Raw genomic sequence first — 20,846 nt, forward strand, 5'->3', positions numbered from 1 at the left:
ACATGAATTATTTACCCTGTAAATCTAGTGACAACAAAAAAAATCAAGGTTATGAACCTTTGTTTTGGCCTCATGGTGTGTTCAAGTTGTTGCATGTCATGCAGGCAAGGTAATACTGTGCATGTGCAACACTTGTAAAGTAAAAATAGCTCATGGATTTTTACTTTACAAACTTGGCACAATCTGTAATTCTGGGAATGACCCTGGTGAAAATACACATGGTGCACATGTGCTGAAAATTTGTTTTTCTTCAATAGAGGAAAGAATACAAGGCTTCTAGTGTGTTATTGATGGGTTTCTAAAATGTGCAAAATATATTTTTGGAATGGTATTTCATGTATGTATTTGGCTGTATTTCACAATGTTGTTAATTTCCTGGTTTTGATGTACATTTGTTTTGCAAATGACCTTCATTAGTAATTACTCCTCTACTTTGACTGTTTTAAATAAAAGTATTTATTTTCAGCTTCCCAAAGGCAAGTGAGAAATGAAAAATTTTCTTGCTATCAGTGTAATTAATGGCTACTTGCACTACATGTGGATTGTGATTGAGTTCAGTTTTCATCATGTGTGTTTTTAAAGAGCTAAAAGAGTTCTTCCAACCCTTAAAGTATAAAAGCAGCTGTAAAGTGCTCTAAAGAGGCAATATAAAATATTGTGCATGTTGTTTAATGACTAAAGAAACTTAAAACTCTTTTAAAATGAAAATTGTGAAGGGGTTTAGTTGACTCTATTGACTTTTGGCAGACCTTACTCAAATGTCCAGTTCTTAGAAAGCAGCCTTAGGGTGTAGCTACCACAGCATTGTGGGTGATGACAGACTAGTGGGTGCTGCATTGTTGCACTGGGGTGAGGGAATGTCACTCCACATCTCCGTTTCACAAGTTCTCCTGTTCTAGCAAGAGGCATTTATTTACTCTTCCCTCGTTTCTGAACAGTGATTCCCTGGAAGCTGCCCAGCCTGCCCCAGTGAGGAGCGTCCCTGCCTGCCAGGACACTGTGGATGTGAGACCTGCTCCTGCCAACTCCTCACCTGCCGCAGTTCTCAAGCCAGCGGCACCCCTGGGTTCTGCCAAGGGCTGGCAGCCTCCCAACCAAGCAGGTAACTTCCAGAGAGGCTTTTTCTTGTTCACCTAAAGGCCTTTGGATGGCTCAGGAAAACAAGCTTCACCTTGGGCGTAAAAACAACAGGCTTCAAATGGCTGTTTGTGGGTTTTGAGAACAGGCCAGTTTGCTGGGAAAAGAGGAGAAGAAAAACCAATTTAGCCACTTTAGTAAACCAGTAGCCCTTTGTAAGTAGCCTCATAGATGCAATTAGTTTCACAAACAAGCAAAATCAGTTGCCTCACACCTCTATTAAAGGCATTTATACAAATCAATTATATGTATATACACCCCACAGTTTTATCTTGGTTCTTCCCATGTGACTTTGTAGATTCAAGCATATCCCATTCAGGTAGGAGGAATATTGACATATGTTGATATTACCCATATTCTTGTGTTTTCCAAGTGATCTTTTCAGAAGTACTCATTAATTTTAAAAAAAGATAAAAAAGGCTGAAGCACTAAAGTGTTTATGTATTTGACATCTGTAGGTTTTATTTGAGCAGGGTGCCAGGTTATGACATAGGTTTGGGTTGCAGAGGTTTGTGTAAAAGTTCTTACAAGGACAATTCACATAGCTTCTACCTTTGAATGAACTTGGGTGATTTCTAAACCTTTGAACCCACACCAGAATGTGTTATACCTGGAAAGCATTCTGTTTTCTTTATGAGCCACTCCTATGTTATTAGATAATACAGACACATTTGTATGTGTAACTGTGTACATAGGTTTTCATAGTATTACATGCAGTAGTTACTTGGAGTAATTTTTAAAGCTGAATCAATTTTGGTGCTAAATTAAACTTGTGTAGTAATTTCAAAGGATCTGGGAAATCTGTATTATTAATTAAGCTTTAGCTTCAGATTTTTCTTGGTAATATATGACTAGTCTTGATTTTTTTTCTGACAGGATCATTTATGCTAAATAGCTCTATTTGTTTGGTTTTGCTCTGTGTAAGGGTTTTCCCTCTTTAGAAGTATATCCAGTCCCAAAATGGGACTATAGAAGCCCTGGCATGAAAATAAAGAAAAATACGGTGTTAATGCTGCATGTTTTATAATGGCTTTGGCACTTCTGATTGAATGACTGCTGTGGTTGGTAACAAGTTGGTGTATTTTGGTTGGGCTGTGCAGTTCTGTAGGAAGCCTCAAGATGGCAATGCACTGTCATTGCTTTACTTTCCTGGCAAATAGTGAGTCTGCTAATGAGGGCAAGGTAAAGACTTCTTAAAATTTAGGTCAGTTTAATTCTAGCATTGTTTTACATCTATGAGTTAGCTAGCATTAGAAGGGAAAAAAACCCTCAAAATGAGCAGTAGCAACAGAAGCCCCAACAGTTCTTAAAGTAACCTTTTTGGTAGCATGTGTGCTTAAGGCAAGCTTTTGTGGGCATGTCATAATCCTGCATTTTTCTAAGTGACTGGTTGTGCTTCACAGTTGATATAACTTTCTGTCTCACCAAGTCATTAATTATTTACCTTGCATAGAAACCACTCATGATTTTGGAATTTCTGTAGTACAACACTCATTTTTAGTATGTTGGTAGGTGTTTCACTGCTAAATCCTACTAGCCTGCTCTAGTATTAATAGGAGTCAAATGTTCAAAATAGCCTTTTTTATAAGATGTTCATGAAGGAGAGAGTTTTAAAGAGATTACTTAAACTGCGCTTGATTCTGTAGTGCTCTGAAAATCTATGCCTATGCTCTTGCATAATGCGAATTTTTTTGTTGGTGTTTTTTTTGGGTTTTTTTTGGGTTTTTTTTTGTTTTGTTTTGTTTTACATCAGAGATACTGAGTAGGCAGCTGAGAGGGAAAGCCAGGTGGAGAATTTTGGTTGTTATGTCCCAGAATAGCTTAAAGAAAGCTTAGAAAGTTCATACTGGTAGAGAAGCTGGTGGAAAGAAATGGTCAGGAGGATGTCAGCTTTGTGCTGTCTTGATGAAGTGTTCTGAGATGCATTGCTTAAGTTCCAAAGAAGCAAAGCTGTTAGCTCTCCCCAAAAATATTGAGGGAGTCAGAAATAAAAGCTATAGGAGAAAGAGGCATTGAAGACTCAGATTTTCCTAAAACTGGAAAGTACAGGGAAGATAATGCAGCAGTGTGAACAGCAACTGCCCAGGAATTAACAGGGTGGGAGGAGTATGATGTCCCAAGTGCCAGAGGAGCTTCAGTTAACATTTGCACCTTAGGAGCAGGGCATGCACAGGAATGGCTTTCACTCACCACTGCCACGCAGCCACCTTGTTGGGTGAGAGGTGACAGCTGCTCATCAGCGTGCCGTGAACTTCCACAGCAACTTGAAAGGAAGTGAATAGCACGTGGCAAATTGAGAACAATCTCAGAAGGTGCAATTGCCTGGTAAGCACAGCTACACCAGCTGGAGTCAGTCCCGGAGACAAACTGTTCTCATGGAGAGTATAGCAGGATCTGTGATGGTCAGAAGCAGTCAGGACTTCAGTGTTACATTTCTCACATGAAATTGCTTCTCTTACCTGACATCTTTCAAACCTGTTGCTGGGGGGGGGGAGCTGCTGATGCATGGGGACTGTAGGGGCTGTGTGCCAGGCACAGCACTGCCAGTGCCATACCTTGCCTTCCATACAGGAGCTGGACAGGCAACATCCCACTTGCTTGCTGGGGCCCGTGGGATAGCAGGGGGCCTGTGGGGAGCTGTTACAGCTGGTGGCCAGAAAGGCTGGTTTGCTTCTTGGAAAGGAGAGTTTCATTGCAGTCGATGCCCTTTGTTCCTCCTAGGCTTTGCAGCTGAGTTAGAAGAACGGGATGGGGAAGGTTTGTGGTAGAAGCGTTCAAAGTGGGTGTTTTAAGTGACCCTTTACTCAGATGTGCCAGTTTCCTTATTCCTAGGGTCTCTCTCAGCCTGGTATCACTGGGATATATAATCTCCTTCCAGAAGAGCTGCTAGGGAATGTCAGCATATTTTGCAATATGCACAACTGTCAGTTGCCTAATCCTGAGCAAGCACATGTGTTAAGCACATGATCCCTTCAGCAGAGGGATTACACTTAGAAACTGGCTGAAAGCACGTTAAAAGTACTCCCCAGACAACTTTGTTTTAAAAATTCTGCTATTTCCTTGGAGTTGTTTTTGTGTACTTGGTAGCCTTGAATTTACCTCCTCTGGAATTATCCATAGCTTTTTTGCTGCATTTTCTTTTTTATATCCCATTCCTGCAATAATATTAAAATTTTAAAGGGAAAGAAAAGCCTGTTCCTAGGTGTGACTTGACATCGTGCTTTATTGGCAGTTCGAGTCTTTGTTTCCTTCCTTGCTACTTATTCTGCTACTTATTTATATAGAGAAAATGAGAAAAATGATATGTGAAACTGTGGAGTTTGGCCATCAGGGCAAACAATATGGAGCTGTGGAGAGGAAGTCACCGAGATACATTGTGCTGTCACAAAATGCTTGTACTGCCAGTAAGTCCTGAAGGGATTAAGTACCATAAAGGGATAGACTGCAGCACTTTTTGTCCTTGTCACTTTTGTTTTTCTGTGTTTCATTTGTAATTGCACCAGCCCCTATGTCAATTTTTTTGATCATACAGGCTATACAGGCTGGCTAATTTATGTTGATAGCTTTGGGAATACTTCTGCATGGAAAAAGCAACCAAACTATTGTGTCACCATCACGGTGATCATAAAGTTCTGCAGTTTTGTTTTTAGGATCCTCTCATAATAATTTGTTTCCTTTGTAGAACAGGAGTTTAAAGTCAGGACTAATTATAGGAGCTCAAGGAGCTACTTGCCCATTGAGGACCAAGGTCTGAATATGGGGAAGAAACTGGGTTAACACTGCTAGTCATTACAACAAATTCTTACATTGTTGGTTTTGCCTCTGTTAAAAATAGATCCCAAAACACTTCCACCATTTTTCACCAAAAAAGATTGTTAAAGGTTGCTGCTCCCTGATGTAGTCACCATTCATGAAACCAGAAAGCCTTCTCCATAAAAGTGTTATGATTGACAGGTCAAAATACAAAACCTTTCTGATCCTGGTTTATGGACTGTAATTAATTTTTCATCTAATCTAGATTGTTATATCATCATGTGACAGCAAACCACAAGAGTTTGTTCTTACAAGTTAATTTATGTGAAGTCGCTTAGCCAAGCAAAACCCATTGTGAAACCAGAGTAATTTATAAATGTTAACCTTAACTTGATGGCAGTACGAAATTTTAACTACTGTAGAGTTAGTGAAAAAATTAGTGTTTCTAAAACTTGAATGTTTATCTTTAAGAAGGGACAGATCATAGTAATGATGCAGAAATGTACCACCTGCTATTCAGAGAAAGAATGGACTGGTGTACCTCAGTATGAGATCTGCTGAATAGAAACTCAGCTCTTCTGTTACAGACATGACCTTACACAATTTTCCTGTGTTTTGGTTTTTCCAAATTCACGTGCTATTGCACCAAATTGGGCACTTAAATGAATTATATGCAGTACTTGGACAGATGCAGGTTTCTTTGTGTTCCTTTAAGCAGAGATGCAGAGATTTTTTGGCTCTATGCTTATTTCACGCACATCAAGTGGGAATGTTCACTGACTTCCAAAATTCGATGTTCATTGTCTTTGATTTGTTAAAAAGTAACTTCTTGTCACAGACTGACTCACCAGATCAGTTCCTCTCCATTAGCTACCACCAGCTCAGAGCAGTGGTGTGTCCTTTTCAGATGCACAGGTGTGGGCCATCCAAGAATTATGCCTAATATTTGTTCAGCAAATGAAAAACCAGTATTCCTCTGGTAAATGCATTCTTATTGGAATTCAGTGTTAACCATCAGCTTCATGAAACTGACAGGTGATTTACATGAGACTGGACAGACATGGTCTCTGCGGACATAGCCAAGCTGTTGAGTTCAGAAGAGGAACTAAAAGCAAGGGGGGTAAAATCTTATCTGCAGAAAGCCACCATATGGGTTTGTATACTGTCACTGCAGAGAAATGCAACACTGTAGCACAGGACTTGGTTTTCTCTTTCTTCTTGAGCCGCTTTTTCGATAAAAGCAACGCCAGTTGTGCCAAATTTGTGACGGTATGTGATGTAACAAATCAGAAGGAGACAGGCTGAGCAAGCCAAAACCACCATACTCATTTTAATTAAGATGCTTTACAGCTAATTTACCCGGAGCCTTTCCAGTTGAAAGGCTGGTTACTAACACAGGAACTAGTCCCTCTAGTTGCAGGGGCTGTTGAAATGGGGCCAAGGTGACACCTGTTTTGATTTTCCACGGGTGCATACAGCTTTCACCCAGCATTTAAAGACATGATAATGGTTTAATTCGTCCTGTTCTGCCTTTAATCAGCAAAAGGAGTTTAGCTCTGACTGTGTTTCCAAGACTTCATGAGAAACAAAAGAAACAACTACAGAATACAGGGGTTGAACTCTGCGTTTGTTGGGGGGAGTTTTTTTTGAGGTTTTGGCTTTTTTCTCACCTTGTACTTGTCCTGTTGCATTCTGCACTGAACTTGTGTGATTTCATGTGGGCCTGGGAGTGGACGGGGTGTTGCATGCAGCCAGAGCAGTGAGCTGACAGCATAGCTTTTCAGACACGTTGCTTCATCTGGCCATCTGTTTGGTTTTGAGGGAAGGAACAGGAAGATTTCTTACATGACAGATATATTACGAAAAGTCAGAAAATTGGACGTATGAAGCTTTATATTTTCCATTTATAATACAGTAGTTTGATTGCAGTGTATAAATCACTGAGTTAGAACACTTTCAAATGAAGTTCTGGCACTCCCACTGCTTCAAGTAGCATTGTTATTTATAGATATTACATGAAGGCTGATGTTATGTTTAAGTGAGCGTTAAACAGTTCAGGCTGTTGTATTGTTGCTACGCACCAGAGAACCTCTGTCAAAGTGACTTTGGCACCGCTGCGTATCCGCCTTTCTCCCTTTGTCTTCCAAACCTTTCAGCAGTGTTTGCAGTTATCCATGTGCTCAGCGATGGAACAACCTATTGTTAGACTAACAAGGGCAAAGTCACACTGGGATTTTTAAAAAAGGAAAAAAAAAGAGGCACTTCTTTATCCTTCCTAAAAGATTGTTAAATATTAAACTAGCCATACCAAGGAGTTCAGTGAAAGCAAACACTGTGGGTTTGCTAAACTTAAACCTAATAAAGTAGAAAGTTAATAGTCAGGGACAGAGTGTTTTTGGTTTTAGAAAAAATTAAAAAAGCAATGACAATACATCATTGTAAATCAATAGTGCTTTAGAATGTTTAATTAAAAAGAGTGACGGTGAAGTGAAGCCTACAAAATTTGGCCACAGACATCTTCTCATGACTTGCATAGAACCCAAATCTCTCTGTTACTCAGGTCAGAATAGCTTCTGCTGGAGTGTATAATTCTTCTAAATTTTTTATTTTATTTATTAGTTGAATTTACTGCTTTTAGTTTTAAATCTTCAAGCCACCCACAAAAGTTTCTGTCCTTTGTCCCATTTCAAGCAACAGAGGTGGCAACAGGAAAATATGGGTGATTTCTCTTTCCATTACTAATCAGTCACCATTTGCAATTAAAAATGTGCATGCACCTTGACACATCTTGGATAATGGGACATCTATCTTCCCCAGTACTCATTGAGAACAAAGCTGCTGATCATATGTGTAAAATATAAAAAGAAAAGTATAAAACACAAACTAGAGGAGAGCTCAGACTGGTTGCCAAGAGTTGAGAGGTGTTCACTTAGATTGTGTGTAAAGATTGGTACCTACTTTGGCATTCCTCATGTGCCCTAAAATCTTCTAGTTGCAAGAAAAAAACGCCCGTATCAGTTTTCTGGGCCTGATGTTTTTAAATCAAGTAGTTGAGTTTCAATCTGAAAGATTCCTGAGGGAATAGAGAAGAGAAAGGAAGGGAAGAGAAGATGTGAACTCAGAGTATCCCCATCCTGTCTGCAGTAAAAACATCTTGTCCACTGGAGTGTTAAACTTGCTGTTGAAGTAGAAGGAATCTATGGGAAATATCAATGTTCTATATAAACAAGAAAACAGGCCTAATATTTGAAATTCTCTAGCTATAAGAGGAGGAATAGTGTTGGGGAAAGTACTGAGAATTCATACAGATTTAAGTGGAGCATTAATAGTGGGGATTTTTTAAATCAAAAGCAAACCAACTAAATGAAAATGTCACCACCAACAAAAAAATGGTCTGTGGGTTGCAGTGGAAGTAATGAACCTTTGGTGAAATTACTGAAGTGTTAAAGGTATGTTTGTGGCCTGTGGAAAGACAGAAGTGGCCAATAAAAGCTATCCTCCAGGTGGTGTTCAGAAGGAAATGAGGAAGATAAAAGGCTGAGGCAAATAAAGCAGTGAAGAAGGGAGAATGGTGAAAAAAAAAAAGAAATAAATCTAGAGAACTGTGGAAGGTTTCTAGAGTTCTTACAAAGAAAGCAGTATATCAAGTAAGGTATTTTATATAGGTATAGATACTACAGTACTTTACTGGTGGATTTTTGACTGTGCAAGACCAACAAGGTCTTAATGTGATTACCAGCAAAGAGAAGAAAAATCCTTGTGAGAATGCTGGGGGCACAAATTGGGAGCATGGGCAGGGAGTGTCCTCAACGCTAAAAGACCAGATTGGTTTTGCTCAGGTCACAGCTCTTGCTTGACACAATATTAATTTGTGTGGTTTCTATTATATTTTGCTTAAAAGAGAGTTTTTGTTGTAATGTGATGGACTATCTCCTCTCACTTTTAATGCTTTAAATAACTCAGAAATGACTGATCTAACAGCTTTGTATAGAAGGTTTACATAGACAAATTCTCCTCCTGGCCAGTAGTAACTTTGAAGTTAGGTAGTGTTCAGAAAAGCATCGTTCATAAAAACAGCAGTAATGAAAGCTGTAATGAGAACAAAGAAAAGGGAGCAATTGTGATGTTTATGCCTTTTTTTCCACCCCTTAAGCAAGCAGAAACACTTTTTTTAACTACACAGTGCAAACGAGACAGCTGATGTGTCTGAATGGGCTTTGGGATTCAGTAGATAACCCAAACAGAAATTAGCAATGCACTAGGAGCTGTGTTGCAATTTGATTTATGGCAAAAGCAGTCTTCAAACAGATTTGGGTTTAGTGTGTATTCCTGTCTTCTCATGAAATGGGATCTGAAAATTGAAAAACCATGTGTGATGACAGAGCAGGAAAGTGCTATTAATCAACACCACTTTTGTTCATGTCTTCAAAGCTGTTCTGCCACCTTTTCATTTTTATCTCTTCCTACGTTTCCAGCTTAGCAGGCATTTATAATCTAAAGTGAGCTACAGTAGCAGAGTCACTTGTTCAAGATCAAGTGCCTCTATTCCTAAATTCTTTCTGCTCAGGAATGTTCAGTGTTTCAAGAATAAAGATGTTATTTTTTCAAGATATTGCAAAGTCATTAATTTTACATGAAATATAGTCTTGTTTTAAAAAAGAAAAAACAAATAAGAATAAAACAAGCAAACCTTATGAATTGTTATACTTTTTGCTACTTCAGTTTCTGAAAAGGATCCAAAACTGTATCAGTCTTGAAATGATCTGCTATGAGAAATTTTCATAAACCAACCACTTAAACAAAAAAAAGATATATTAATATATTTCTTCTTCATACACAGAAAGAATAAGCAAAAGCAGGTATTGAGCACATATCAGCAGGTTAATACCAAGTCTAATTACAGTACAAAAGCATTGGTGTTAAACAGGATTTCTCTTCCAGATGTGTTAGCCTAGATGTGAGTGGAGGAGGGGGTTGCTAAAGTTCATGGTAATATTTTGATTAAACTGTGCAGTGCTTGGCTATATTCTGTAAATAGCACAATATTGGCATTTATGTTGGATTTTCTGTTTATTCAGTGTTGCTTAAATCTGTCTTCACTGTGAATTAGTATGGCACTATGGCACTTCTCTTTCAGCAGGGAATGCAGTGTTTTGCCTGAAAAGTATTTGCAATTTTTCTGTAGGACAGAGGCTGATCAGCATTCCATTAATGGAGATGAAGAGAAACAATTTTTCATTTTTTCCCTGGAAGATATGACAAACAAGAGAGGACGAATAGCACAAAGATTAACAGCTCCACAAACTAGATTTTTGGCAAAGCTTCATACCAATGCCTTGACCCTGGAGAGCTGCATCTTTGCAGCAGAAGCATCATCCTGCACTGTCTAATGTCTTGGTCATTGCTTGGTTGTTTGCCTCTGAATTTTCACTTGCATCTTAATTTCACTCATTGATTTACAAGCTTTAGCAAAGCTGCACTAAAGACAGGGCACCAAGTAAATGCTTCAGGTTTCTTTTGCCTGTGGTTGCAAACAAAAGGCTATGGAAATGTGAGCTTTTTTATAATGTACTTGAAAAAGAAAGATACCTCCTCTTGACAGGAATAACTGCTCCCATAAACCCATGTTGTTGTAGCTTGTCCATTACCAAGGTACATATATCAGTAGAGGGAAAAGAAAAGCAGAGGTCTGCTTGTTTCTTCTCTACCCTTTCAACAGTATCATTTGTGCCTTTCATTTTGTAAATGCATTTCTCAAACTCCATAAAAGCTTATGTCTGTTCTCCAGCTCTAAAACCCTGAGTACACATGGAAGTGTGTAGCCTATACATTTCTGAAAATGTCAGGGTTTTATTTGTGTCATGCTTTTATAAGGAGGATGTGAACATGACCTTTGGAGTGCTTCAGATTGGCAGAATCCACGGATCTAGACCAGTGTTTAATTTCAATGTAGAAACAAATTTTACTTTTACAGTACTCTAGTTTAAATTCCTACACATGTTGTATTGAATGCATGTTCTTGTTTAACATGTTAGTAATGATGTATGATCTCTTGCACACACTGTGAAATTTTTTGAGTAAGTATGTCATTTTCTCCTGCCTCTATTCATATACTGATGTTCTTGGCTTCAGCTTTTGTATCTAAAACAAAAAAATGCCTTCACAGATTGTATATTCTTTTACCTAACTTCTTCAACATGTTAAAATTTGTCCACTACCTCTCCAAGTTAGCCAAAACCATTCTGTGTTATTTCACAGACATTTCATAAAGTAGGTTGGACTTTCTGGGTAACTTAATGGGGGAAGAAGGGGAGAATGAGTGCTTTTTAATATGTTCCTTTAAGGAGGGAGGTATACACTGGACAATGATGTTAGGCAAATGCTGTTGGTTGCTTGTGCTTCAAGTTAATTTACTTAGTACTGAAAGATGGTCCTCTAAAAGCTTTTGGCATTCTTTCCCCAGCTCCTGTCAGTGGATGGACATCAAACAGTATTAAATCACCTGGAATAACTGCCCCGAGTGACAAAGCTGCAACAACACCTCAGCTAAATGAGCAAGACACGTTGGTTCAGCGGGCGGAGCATATTCCAGCGGGGAAGCGCACTCCCATGTGTGCACACTGCAACCAGGTCATCAGGTGTGTATTGCCTGCTGGGGCACTCTTTGGGGTGTGCAGAATTGGCTCTATGGCCAGGCCCAGAGAGTGGTGATGAGTGAACGAAATCCAGCTGGCCACTGGCCACCAGGGTTGCTCCTCAGGCTCTGTATTTGAGCATGTCCTGCTTTATATCCTAATCAATGGTCCAAACTGGGATCAAAAGCACACTTAGTCATGCTTGCAGGTGGCTAAGTTGGGCAGGAGTGTTGCTGTATTGGAGCGTGGGAAGGCCCTGCAGAGGGATCTGGACAGGCTGGATCAATGAGCTGAGCTCAGTTTTATGACGTTTAGTACAACAAAGTCCTGTGTCTTTCATTTGGGTCACAACAATCCCAGGCATCGCTGCAGGCTGGGACAGAGTGACTGGAAAGCTGCCTGGCCGAAAAGGACCTGGGGATACTGATCAACAGCAGTTGAACATGAGCCATCAGTATGCCCAGGTGGCCAAGAAGGCCAGTGGCATCCTGGCCTGTATCAGCAACAGTGTGATCAGCAGGACCAGGGCAGTGATTGTCTCCCTGTACTCAGCACTGGACACCACACGTCAAATCCTTTGTCCAGTTCTGGGCCACTCACTACAAGAAAGACATTGAGGTGCTGGAGCATGTCCAGAGAAGGGCAACAGAGCTGGGGAAGGGTCTGGAGCACAAGTCCTATGAGGAGCAGCTGAGGGAGCTGGGAGTGTTCAGCCTGAAGAAAAGGAGGCTCAGGGAGGACCTTACCCATCTCTACAACTGCCTGAAAGGAGCTTGCAGTGATGTGGAGGTTGGTTCAAAGGAGTCAGCAGGTTTATAGTCAGGTCAGCAGTCAATAGTACTTTTATCATTCTTTTGTCATTATGGAAATAATGTTCCTCATGTGAGAGGACATAGCCACAAGATGTGATGGGGAAGTTTAGATTGGATAGTAGGAAAATTTTTTTCACCAAGGTTGTGAAGCACTCAAAAGGCTGCCCAGCACTCAAAAGGCTGCCCAGGGCCGTCTTGGAGTCACCATCCTGGAGGTACTTAAAAAGATGTGTAATGTGGCACTTAGGAACATGGCTTAGTGGTGGACTTGGCAGTGCTGAGTGAACAGTTGGACTGTATAATCTTACAGGTCTTTTCCAACCTAAATTATTCTAGGATTCTGTTAATCCTGCAGCATCTCTCACAGCACGGCTTTGTTTTGCTTTTATGGGTTTTGGTTCTTTAGTCACAAGTGGGTTAAGGCTCCATTTTGGTAATGCAGGACACTGTTTTCGTGTGTGGTTTATCTAACAAAACCAAGAATGAAACTACTTTGGAGGAAAAATATTGTGAACTGCTAACAATCACAGTCCTACAGTCCATTTTACAGAGAACCAGAAAACTGGATGGAATGGAGTAAATGTGAGACCAAAGAAAAATAAGCAAGTTAGTTTTCATGCATACACCCATTGCAATGGAATTGGGACTATTAGCTGGTTGGAAACCAAACAGAGAGCATAGCCATAGAAAGACTAATGTTGATTTCTAAAGTGTCGTTTCTAACTGAGAAGAAGAAAAATAACATCCATAGAAGAAAAACAAGTGGTGTTTTAACAATTACTAGGACTGAATTGATAATAATTTACTATATTGCTGGATTTCAAGCTCTCTGCTGGGCTCCCTGGCCTTTGGACATTATCGTAGCTATTGTCCTTAGCTTGTATAAAATGGGTACAATACAAACACAAGTTTGCCAATAGAGATTAAGTTAAATAAATTCTGCTGATTCCATAAGATATGCTACCATTAGCCAGAATTTTGTATGGAGGAAGAATTGAATCTGGGTTGCATTGTTCAGTCAGTGGTTTCTGACAATTAGTTGTGATTGTCTCTTTCAGGGAATTGTAATTGCTTTTATTGCCAATGTGCAAATCCTCGTTTTCATCCACCTTGCATTTTATTTTCCCTAAAATAGAAATTTCATTGGATTATTGAAAAAAATGCATTCTTCCAAAGTATTTTCTTCTTGCTTATTCAGTCATTTGTATTGTTAAACTACAAGGGGAAAGTAATGGTTTTTTAATAGTATTTTTAAATTTATTTATCTATATCTCATGTTTTCAGTGGACAAAATAAGAGAGCCTGCATTATGTTTCACCAAGATTAAAGAAAGAGACTTTTATTGATTAGAAAGCTCTGAAAAATGAGGAACTCCATGAGCTGTATAATTTTCTTTCATTACAATAGAAAATCAGCCTTTCCACCATGTTTTTTTGTAGCCTCCTGCACCCTGGCTTGGATTCTACATCAGAACCAGCCAATGCAAATCACTTGATCTTTAGGGGTGAACTGAGTCCAGCTTGTTTGCTTCCATGAGATTTCTGTTCTGGTAGTTCACTACCAGTTCAGTTAGCACTGGGGTTAATTTTACAAGACTCTTTACTAATGGATCTGTGATGTTTTGGAAAAGCTACTCCTACTTCTACTGGATACATCAAGGAAATAAAATAAAGGTATATGAACCTAACCCCCTTGAAGCAACAGAAAATACTTACAGACATTCCCAACACAGGTGCACCTATGCCTCTTAATCCAGTTTTTTTTCTTCATTGAAGAATCAAAGATTAATATCAGAAAAAGTGTACTTATTTTTGGGGTGAGATTCATCTGATTCCTTGAACAGTTTCGCCTATATAATAATTATATCTGTCTTTAGTATTCTGTCCTTTTTGTTCTCTGGGATTTGGATTTGTGTCCAGTAAATAACATGCAAGAAACTATTAATTTTCTCTTTTAATTTTAGACCAAACATTAAGTGCACCATCTGCTGCATCTTTCATACAACAGGCTTCCTTGCCTTTTACAGCAGTTGTGTTTTATCAGGGTGTGCTGGTGCTCTGTGCTGTGGGGTCTCAGTCCTGAGCAGTTCCCCTCTCTTCTTGGTCCTTAAATCACTTTCCGCTGCTCCTCACTCCCCTGTTTTGATCACCAAAGAGATGAGCTCCTGCCCTCTAAGTAGGGCAGTCTGTTGGTCTGTGGAGCAACATTTACTCCGTAGTGGATACCTGAGGGCAAACTGCAGAGGCCCCACTTGACTGTACTTAAGCCATTGTCACCTCTTGTAAGTGACACCTTTTCATGAATAGTAATTGGTACCCACATCTGACTTCTTTGTAATTTGCTGTTGGTGTTTAAATCCTTATATTTCTTCATATGTTAAATGCCTGCTCAATTATTAAAAGCAAGAGTTCTGAGATGAGTTGATGTGCATTAATCAATGCCAAATATGCCTCATGTTCACAGCATACAGTGGATGTGGAAGACTGCAATGGCATTTTGAGTTCAAGTTTTAACATAATTACACTTCATGCCGTCAGTGGTAGCTTTACCTATGAAAAGGTAGGAGGAGGATCAAATGGCATTGCATTGTACATCTGTTTTGAAGCCAAAATGCATTCTGGAGTTGGTTACTTTACACTCAGGCATAGAATAACCATGGCTGGATGAGCCAAAACCTTTCTTAGAGATACCTTATAACTTTTTAATATATCTTCAATTATTCACATAGTGATTGTCTGAAGGTTCCAGTTTTTTCCAAAGCTTCATTAAGTAAGCTTTTCTTTCCATGTCTAAAAGAATCAAAGCTGGAGGCAAACTAAATTTCTCTTGATCTGCTTGCTGTGACGGTCTGGCAGACTTCTGGCATTTCCTGATGAAGACTTCTGGTTCCCAGACAGCCTTACCAAGTTCTGCACTGCAGAGTTGGCTCTTCCTTTGAAGTCCAAATGTGTTTTCTCTGGATCACCATTGAGAACATACCCTTTGGCATGGCTGCTGTGAATGATGACTTGGCTTTGTCACCTTTTCATAAATCTTAATTTTTTTTAAAGGCAAAAAGCACAAAGGAAAAAGTACAAATGATGCTTCCTTTCAGCATCTCCTGTACACAAATTGTATACTGTGGTGTTTTCAGGGGAGGAGGAGAAGAAACTTCCAAGAATGTAGAACTGCTGTATGGTTAACTGTGAAGTGATTGGCCTTCCTAGCAGATGTGGAAAGCCTTTTTGATCTCTCTACCACCAAATTTCAGTTCTGGCTTGCTATCATAATACAAGCCACATGAGAAACTAAATTACTGGCATACTAATAAAATATATCACAATCATACTGATGAAGTTATATTCAGTTATGAGCGTTAAGTCATTGAAATTGCACTTACGTTTCCTTTAAGTTGCTCACTTCTTTCAGTTTGCCCCAATATCATTATTGCATGCAGAACCCAGATGTCTGAGGTGACTACTAAAGTCATGTACCTTTAGAGAATTAGATTCTGCAAATACTCTTGTAAATCAATCAGAATTTCTTTCCAAGAAATAATAAATTATTAGTTTATTTTCATCTCTGAGTTTTGTTCATGTGGTCTAGGTGGTGATGTCAGAAATTTGTTCAGAAATGCTCAGCATGTCAAAGTAGCCTGGGGTACAGGCACATTCATAGCCAACTGTTGCCAGTTGGGTCATCCCATATCCCGTTTGGACAGTAGGAACATGGGTTTTTCGCACTGCTTTTACGAGTATGTTCTAGTTGATGGAGGCATGTGAGATTTTTACTGGTTTTGGTATTAAATGGGGAAGAAATGAACGATGAAGAATCTACAGCCATTTTCCTAGCATTGCATCCCCCTAGCTACTTCTGTCTCATTGCGTGAGAGTGGGCATCCTGCCCCTTACTCAAATTGGGGCTTTTAAGTCCTTTTCAAATTAATAGAGGAAATAAATACCTTTCATTACTGGAAGCTATCATTTTGATGGCAAAATTATGCAGAGACTGGGAACACCTCCAAGTTCTGAATATCATGTTTTAGTGTATTTTACATGGCAGGTATTTTTTTTCTTTTTTTCTTTTTCTTCCATGTGCTTTGGGCAGCTTTTAAGTTGCAGGAATCATTAAGCTGCAGTATCAGCTTGACATGTTTAAACTGCGGCCTGATTGAAAGTAAAATTGTATTTAGAAAGTGTTCTTCTGGACATGTGTGCACAGGGAGCCAGTGCACTAATGGAACACCTCTCAGACATTGTGCAGGGCACAGCCCCAGCTGTCTGGGAGCTTTGGGAGAGGAACTCCGTAGGTGTGCTCTCAGACTGTTCCTGGTCCGTCTGCGTTCCTGAGCACTGTCCTGAGTGGCTGACCTCAACATGTCAGGGCTGTAAACTCTGGAGAGCTAAATGCAGCAGATGTAAAAATTCCTTCTCCTCCTGTTGCTGGCATGCCTGCTTCCCATTTCAGAGCTGAGCCCGTCATTTCAGTGCAGATGGCCAGAAATTCAATCCTACCTGGAGCCGGGAGAGCGTCTTTAGTGTCAGCCCCGTGTTAATGAATCTGTTAAATTAGCCTGTGCTGACACGGCGCTCTGAGGGCACTTTGTTGTACATAAGGGCTTGTATTGTTTGATCAGTACATAACTGAGAGGGCATTGATGTAAAAAGGTGCTTGTAGAGCAGTGGGAGGGTATCGGGTTAGGTCAGTGTTTGCACTGCTCAGGCATCCGCTGGGAGAGGGGCTGGAGAGCTGCGCTCAGGCCCAGCTCCCTCCTTAAAGCTTCTCTTCAGGGACCTTTTTTTACTCTGCTCCCGCCAATAAACAGGGATGAATAAAAGAAACTGGCCCAGACTAAGTATGTTCATCAACTTACAGGGTGTTTGGGTTATCCTAAATCTTTAAGTCTGTCCTAAGCCTGTTTGAGTCCCCTGTCTTGGACTTCTTATCCTGCTCAAAATACGTAACATTGCCAGAGAAAATGTAGAAGAGAAATTATAATCTTTACACTCTATCCTTGATGGAATTGCCCTCTGTCCTCAGCCTACTTATATTTCCATTTTAGAGTCAACATTAGCAAATTTCAAAGTGGATTTGGGGGGGTGGGGGTGGTATGTGTTTGGTTTCTTTCTTATTTGTTTGGGGTTTTTTTATTTATTGCTGTTGCTTTGTTAATATGAAAATCTTACACAATAATGTTCTTGTAGATTACGTGATTTCAAAAAAACTGTTTAGCAGCAGGTGGTCATATTAGTACCTTTCAGGTTTTTTTAAGGGCAGCATTAGATCAGAAAAAAAGTAAGAATTACATCTTTTCACTTTTCACTACTTGAAAGAATTACATCTTTCTTGGTGTTGGAAAAACAGGAAATCTGGTGAAGGAGATGAACCACAAAGTTCATCTGAAACCTAAACTCTGGAAAGTTGAGTGTTGGTAGGGCCTTGGAGGCACCTCTTTAAAGTAAATATGTTTAAATCTCTAAAGAGATTCACATACTGAATATATTTTCAGATGAATATAGAGACAATGATACATACATGTGATTCATGAGTTACAAACTAAGAATTTTTTGTTGACTGAAAAATGGATAAATTTCTTTTCTTATTAACTACAGTGCATTAACTAGACAAATGGTATTAAAAGCATAAGTTTTTTGCATTTACAAATGATAGAGGAAGTTGCATGTTTGGGAAAAAATGGACCTATTTTAGTACAAAAAAATCCTTTTATAACTTTTATAATCCATCCTTTATAGGATGGATTATCCTGTAAGAAACTTGTTGGATAGGAACAGTGATTGAATTTTTGTCTCAGAAGAAACTGATGTTGTCTGCTCCTTGTGGGGTCAAGTCTACTTATATTTGTAGTCTCAATACGAAGGCAGACTATAGGAGAGCTAATCATGTCACTGAGTCAAATATCTCTTGGCAATAGGTGGAATTGGGAACATGGAAAACATTCTTCTTCTTCACTTCCCTAGCAGACAGTTCAGTGCTGTATTTAATGTGGTTCTAAAATAAGATTTCTGAAATGCAGTGAAGTGAAAACAATTAGTGTTTATTGTGGGCAGGCATTTCTAGGAGAGAGTTCAATGGAGATGGATACAGTAAACACTTGGAGCTTTCTTAGTTCAGTGGAGATGGATACAGTCAACAATTGGAGCTTTCTTAGAGCCTGTAGGAGGAAAGAGGAGCAATGTATGTGTGTGAACAGTGTAGTAATGGCACAGAGCTATTGCAGATAAATCTATTAACAGCTTTTGCAGGAGGCAGTCCAGGCGCTTTTGCTGACGATATCTCTTCTTTCTAATCAGAGGACCCTTCTTGGTGGCTTTGGGAAAGTCATGGCATCCAGAGGAGTTTAATTGTGCCCACTGCAAAACCTCCATGGCATACATAGGATTTGTGGAAGAGAAAGGGATGCTGTATTGTGAGGTCTGCTATGAGAAGTTCTTTGCCCCTGAGTGTTCAAAGTGCCAGAGGAAGATCCTTGGGGTAAGTGACCAGCAAATGGCCTCTTTGGTGGGAGCAATAATCACAGTGTTCAGTGCTTCTCTACTATGAAATTCCATTTTACCTGGCCCAGTCTGCTTTCTTTCAAATATACTCTTGACACACCTTTTCTGCTCTCATCACATAAAAATACACCTTTGGATCTTCTAATGTTGAACCTTTTCAATGTCTGAGAAAAGGTGCTGTAGGCTCCATGGCTCTTCTAAGCTCAGCTCCTGTTTTCATGAAGCTGTTCAGTAGCTGTTGCCATTACCAAATTTTCCTGAGCAACATGCTTTTAACTGGCAGCTTTTTACAGAACGGGAAGGGGGAAGTAGGGGAAGGAAGTAAAAAGAAAAAATTCCTCCTTAGGTGAACTGAGCATTAAGAACACACTGCTTGCTAGATGAGAAGTACTGAAATATTCCCAGTGTTAATGTAGATGGAAAGACATGTTCTCCTACTGGGTACTGATATTGCTCATTTGAGCCTGCCAGCTGATCAGCTGCTGTTTCACTGCAGACAGCAAAGTGTCTGCATTCTTGTGTAACTGGGGTCATGCAGGGCTCTGGCAGCACAATTCTCAAGTCATATTTGGCGCTATAGCATCTTCCAAAACAGCACAGAACAGTTGTAATTTTCTGTGTGATGTCTTCTGATTTAACTCTTCACAGACTTCAAGAGAAGGAAGAGGAGATGCTGCTTTTCTTATTTCAGGGGCCCATTATGGGTGAAATCCTGATTAAAATTAAGAATTTGAACAAATGAGTTGTTAAAATTTGTCCAACGCTCTGTCAGACCTTCCAAAGATCCTGAAGGATTGCTTATGAAAAATAAGGAGATGTACCATAAGTAAAGCACCTCATTAAGTTTAACATTGCAGAACTTGTGTGCACAACCCATTTTCAAAGTGGCAGCAGGAAACGAAGTATTCTTGAAATGAATCAAGTGTGGAGGCATGGCTACCACAATCCTAGTCATCACATCGAAATAATGTGTTCCTAACACTTTTTCTAATCCCCACAGGAAGTAATAAATGCTTTGAAACAAACTTGGCACGTTTCCTGCTTCGTGTGTGTGGCCTGTCATAACCCCATCCGCAATAATGTTTTTCACTTAGAAGATGGTGATCCCTACTGTGAGACGGGTAAGAAGCAGCGCAACCAAAGTTTACTGCAGCTGTGCAGGAAAGCAGAGCTCAGTAAGGTTGGGCAAAAAAAAAAATTCCCTTTTCTCAAGCTACACATTAGAAGCGCCCCAGCAATTTCATGTAACTTTGATATGTCAATTCAAAGCAATAACTGCTGCTGTAGACCCTTTAGTTTGCAGCAGGAGGAGTTGGTGAGGATTTCTTCATCAGCTTCAGCAGTAGCAGGCTTCTTGTCACTGATTTATACATATTCCTGTTAAGTCCTCAAGCTGGAGTATCAGTGATACATCAAAGTGTTAGTTTTAGGGTGACTTTCTGGTTGGCTTTAAAGTAATCTGAAGTTTATGTGAATCTGCTTATTTACCAAACACAAGCAAATGCCATTGGAGTAATGTGGTTTTCTCTGAATAGCCTTATTCACAGCCTGAGGGGCTTCCAAGAGTAAGCAGTCTGTCCACATAGTTTTTTGCAGGATCAAGGATAAAAAACTGTCAGGGGAAAAATACAATGCTACAGTTAGAGCACTTGAAAGCCTGATGGATGAGCAATATTACATGAATGATGTGGCCTAGAAGTTCAGAGCATTTCTGGCTTGGTTTTTAGCACTTCCAGCTAATCATAACATTTTTTATAAAATCATAAAATAGTTTGGGTTGGAAGGGACCTTCAAGATCATCTGGTTCCAACCCCTCTGCCAACGCCTCCCACTAGACCATGCTGCTCAAAGCCCCATCCAGCTGGCCTTGAACATCTCCAGGAATGGGGAATTCACAGCTACTCTGGGCAACCTCTTCCAGTGCCTCACCTCCCTCACAGTAAAAAAATGGCTTCCTATTATGCAATATAAATGTACTCTTTCAGCTTAACGCTATTCCCTCTTGTCCTATCTCT

General features: G+C 39.7%; 1 protein-coding gene across 5 annotated transcripts in view; it reads left to right on the forward strand.

Moving 5' to 3' along the window:
- Positions 1-20,846, forward strand: part of PDLIM5 (PDZ and LIM domain 5) — a 131,609-nt gene that overhangs the window by 103,380 nt on the left and 7,383 nt on the right. For all 5 annotated transcript variants that reach the window (XM_059844133.1, XM_059844137.1, XM_059844138.1 and 2 more), the window contains 4 exons: positions 939-1,102; positions 11,354-11,528; positions 18,628-18,808; positions 19,832-19,952. In XM_059844133.1, the coding sequence (XP_059700116.1) occupies positions 939-1,102; positions 11,354-11,528; positions 18,628-18,808; positions 19,832-19,952 (641 nt within the window). The remainder of the gene's footprint in view (positions 1-938; positions 1,103-11,353; positions 11,529-18,627; positions 18,809-19,831; positions 19,953-20,846) is intronic.

Source organism: Haemorhous mexicanus, chromosome 4 (genome assembly GCF_027477595.1).
Source record: "Haemorhous mexicanus isolate bHaeMex1 chromosome 4, bHaeMex1.pri, whole genome shotgun sequence".
NCBI classification, from domain to species: Eukaryota; Metazoa; Chordata; class Aves; order Passeriformes; family Fringillidae; genus Haemorhous; species Haemorhous mexicanus.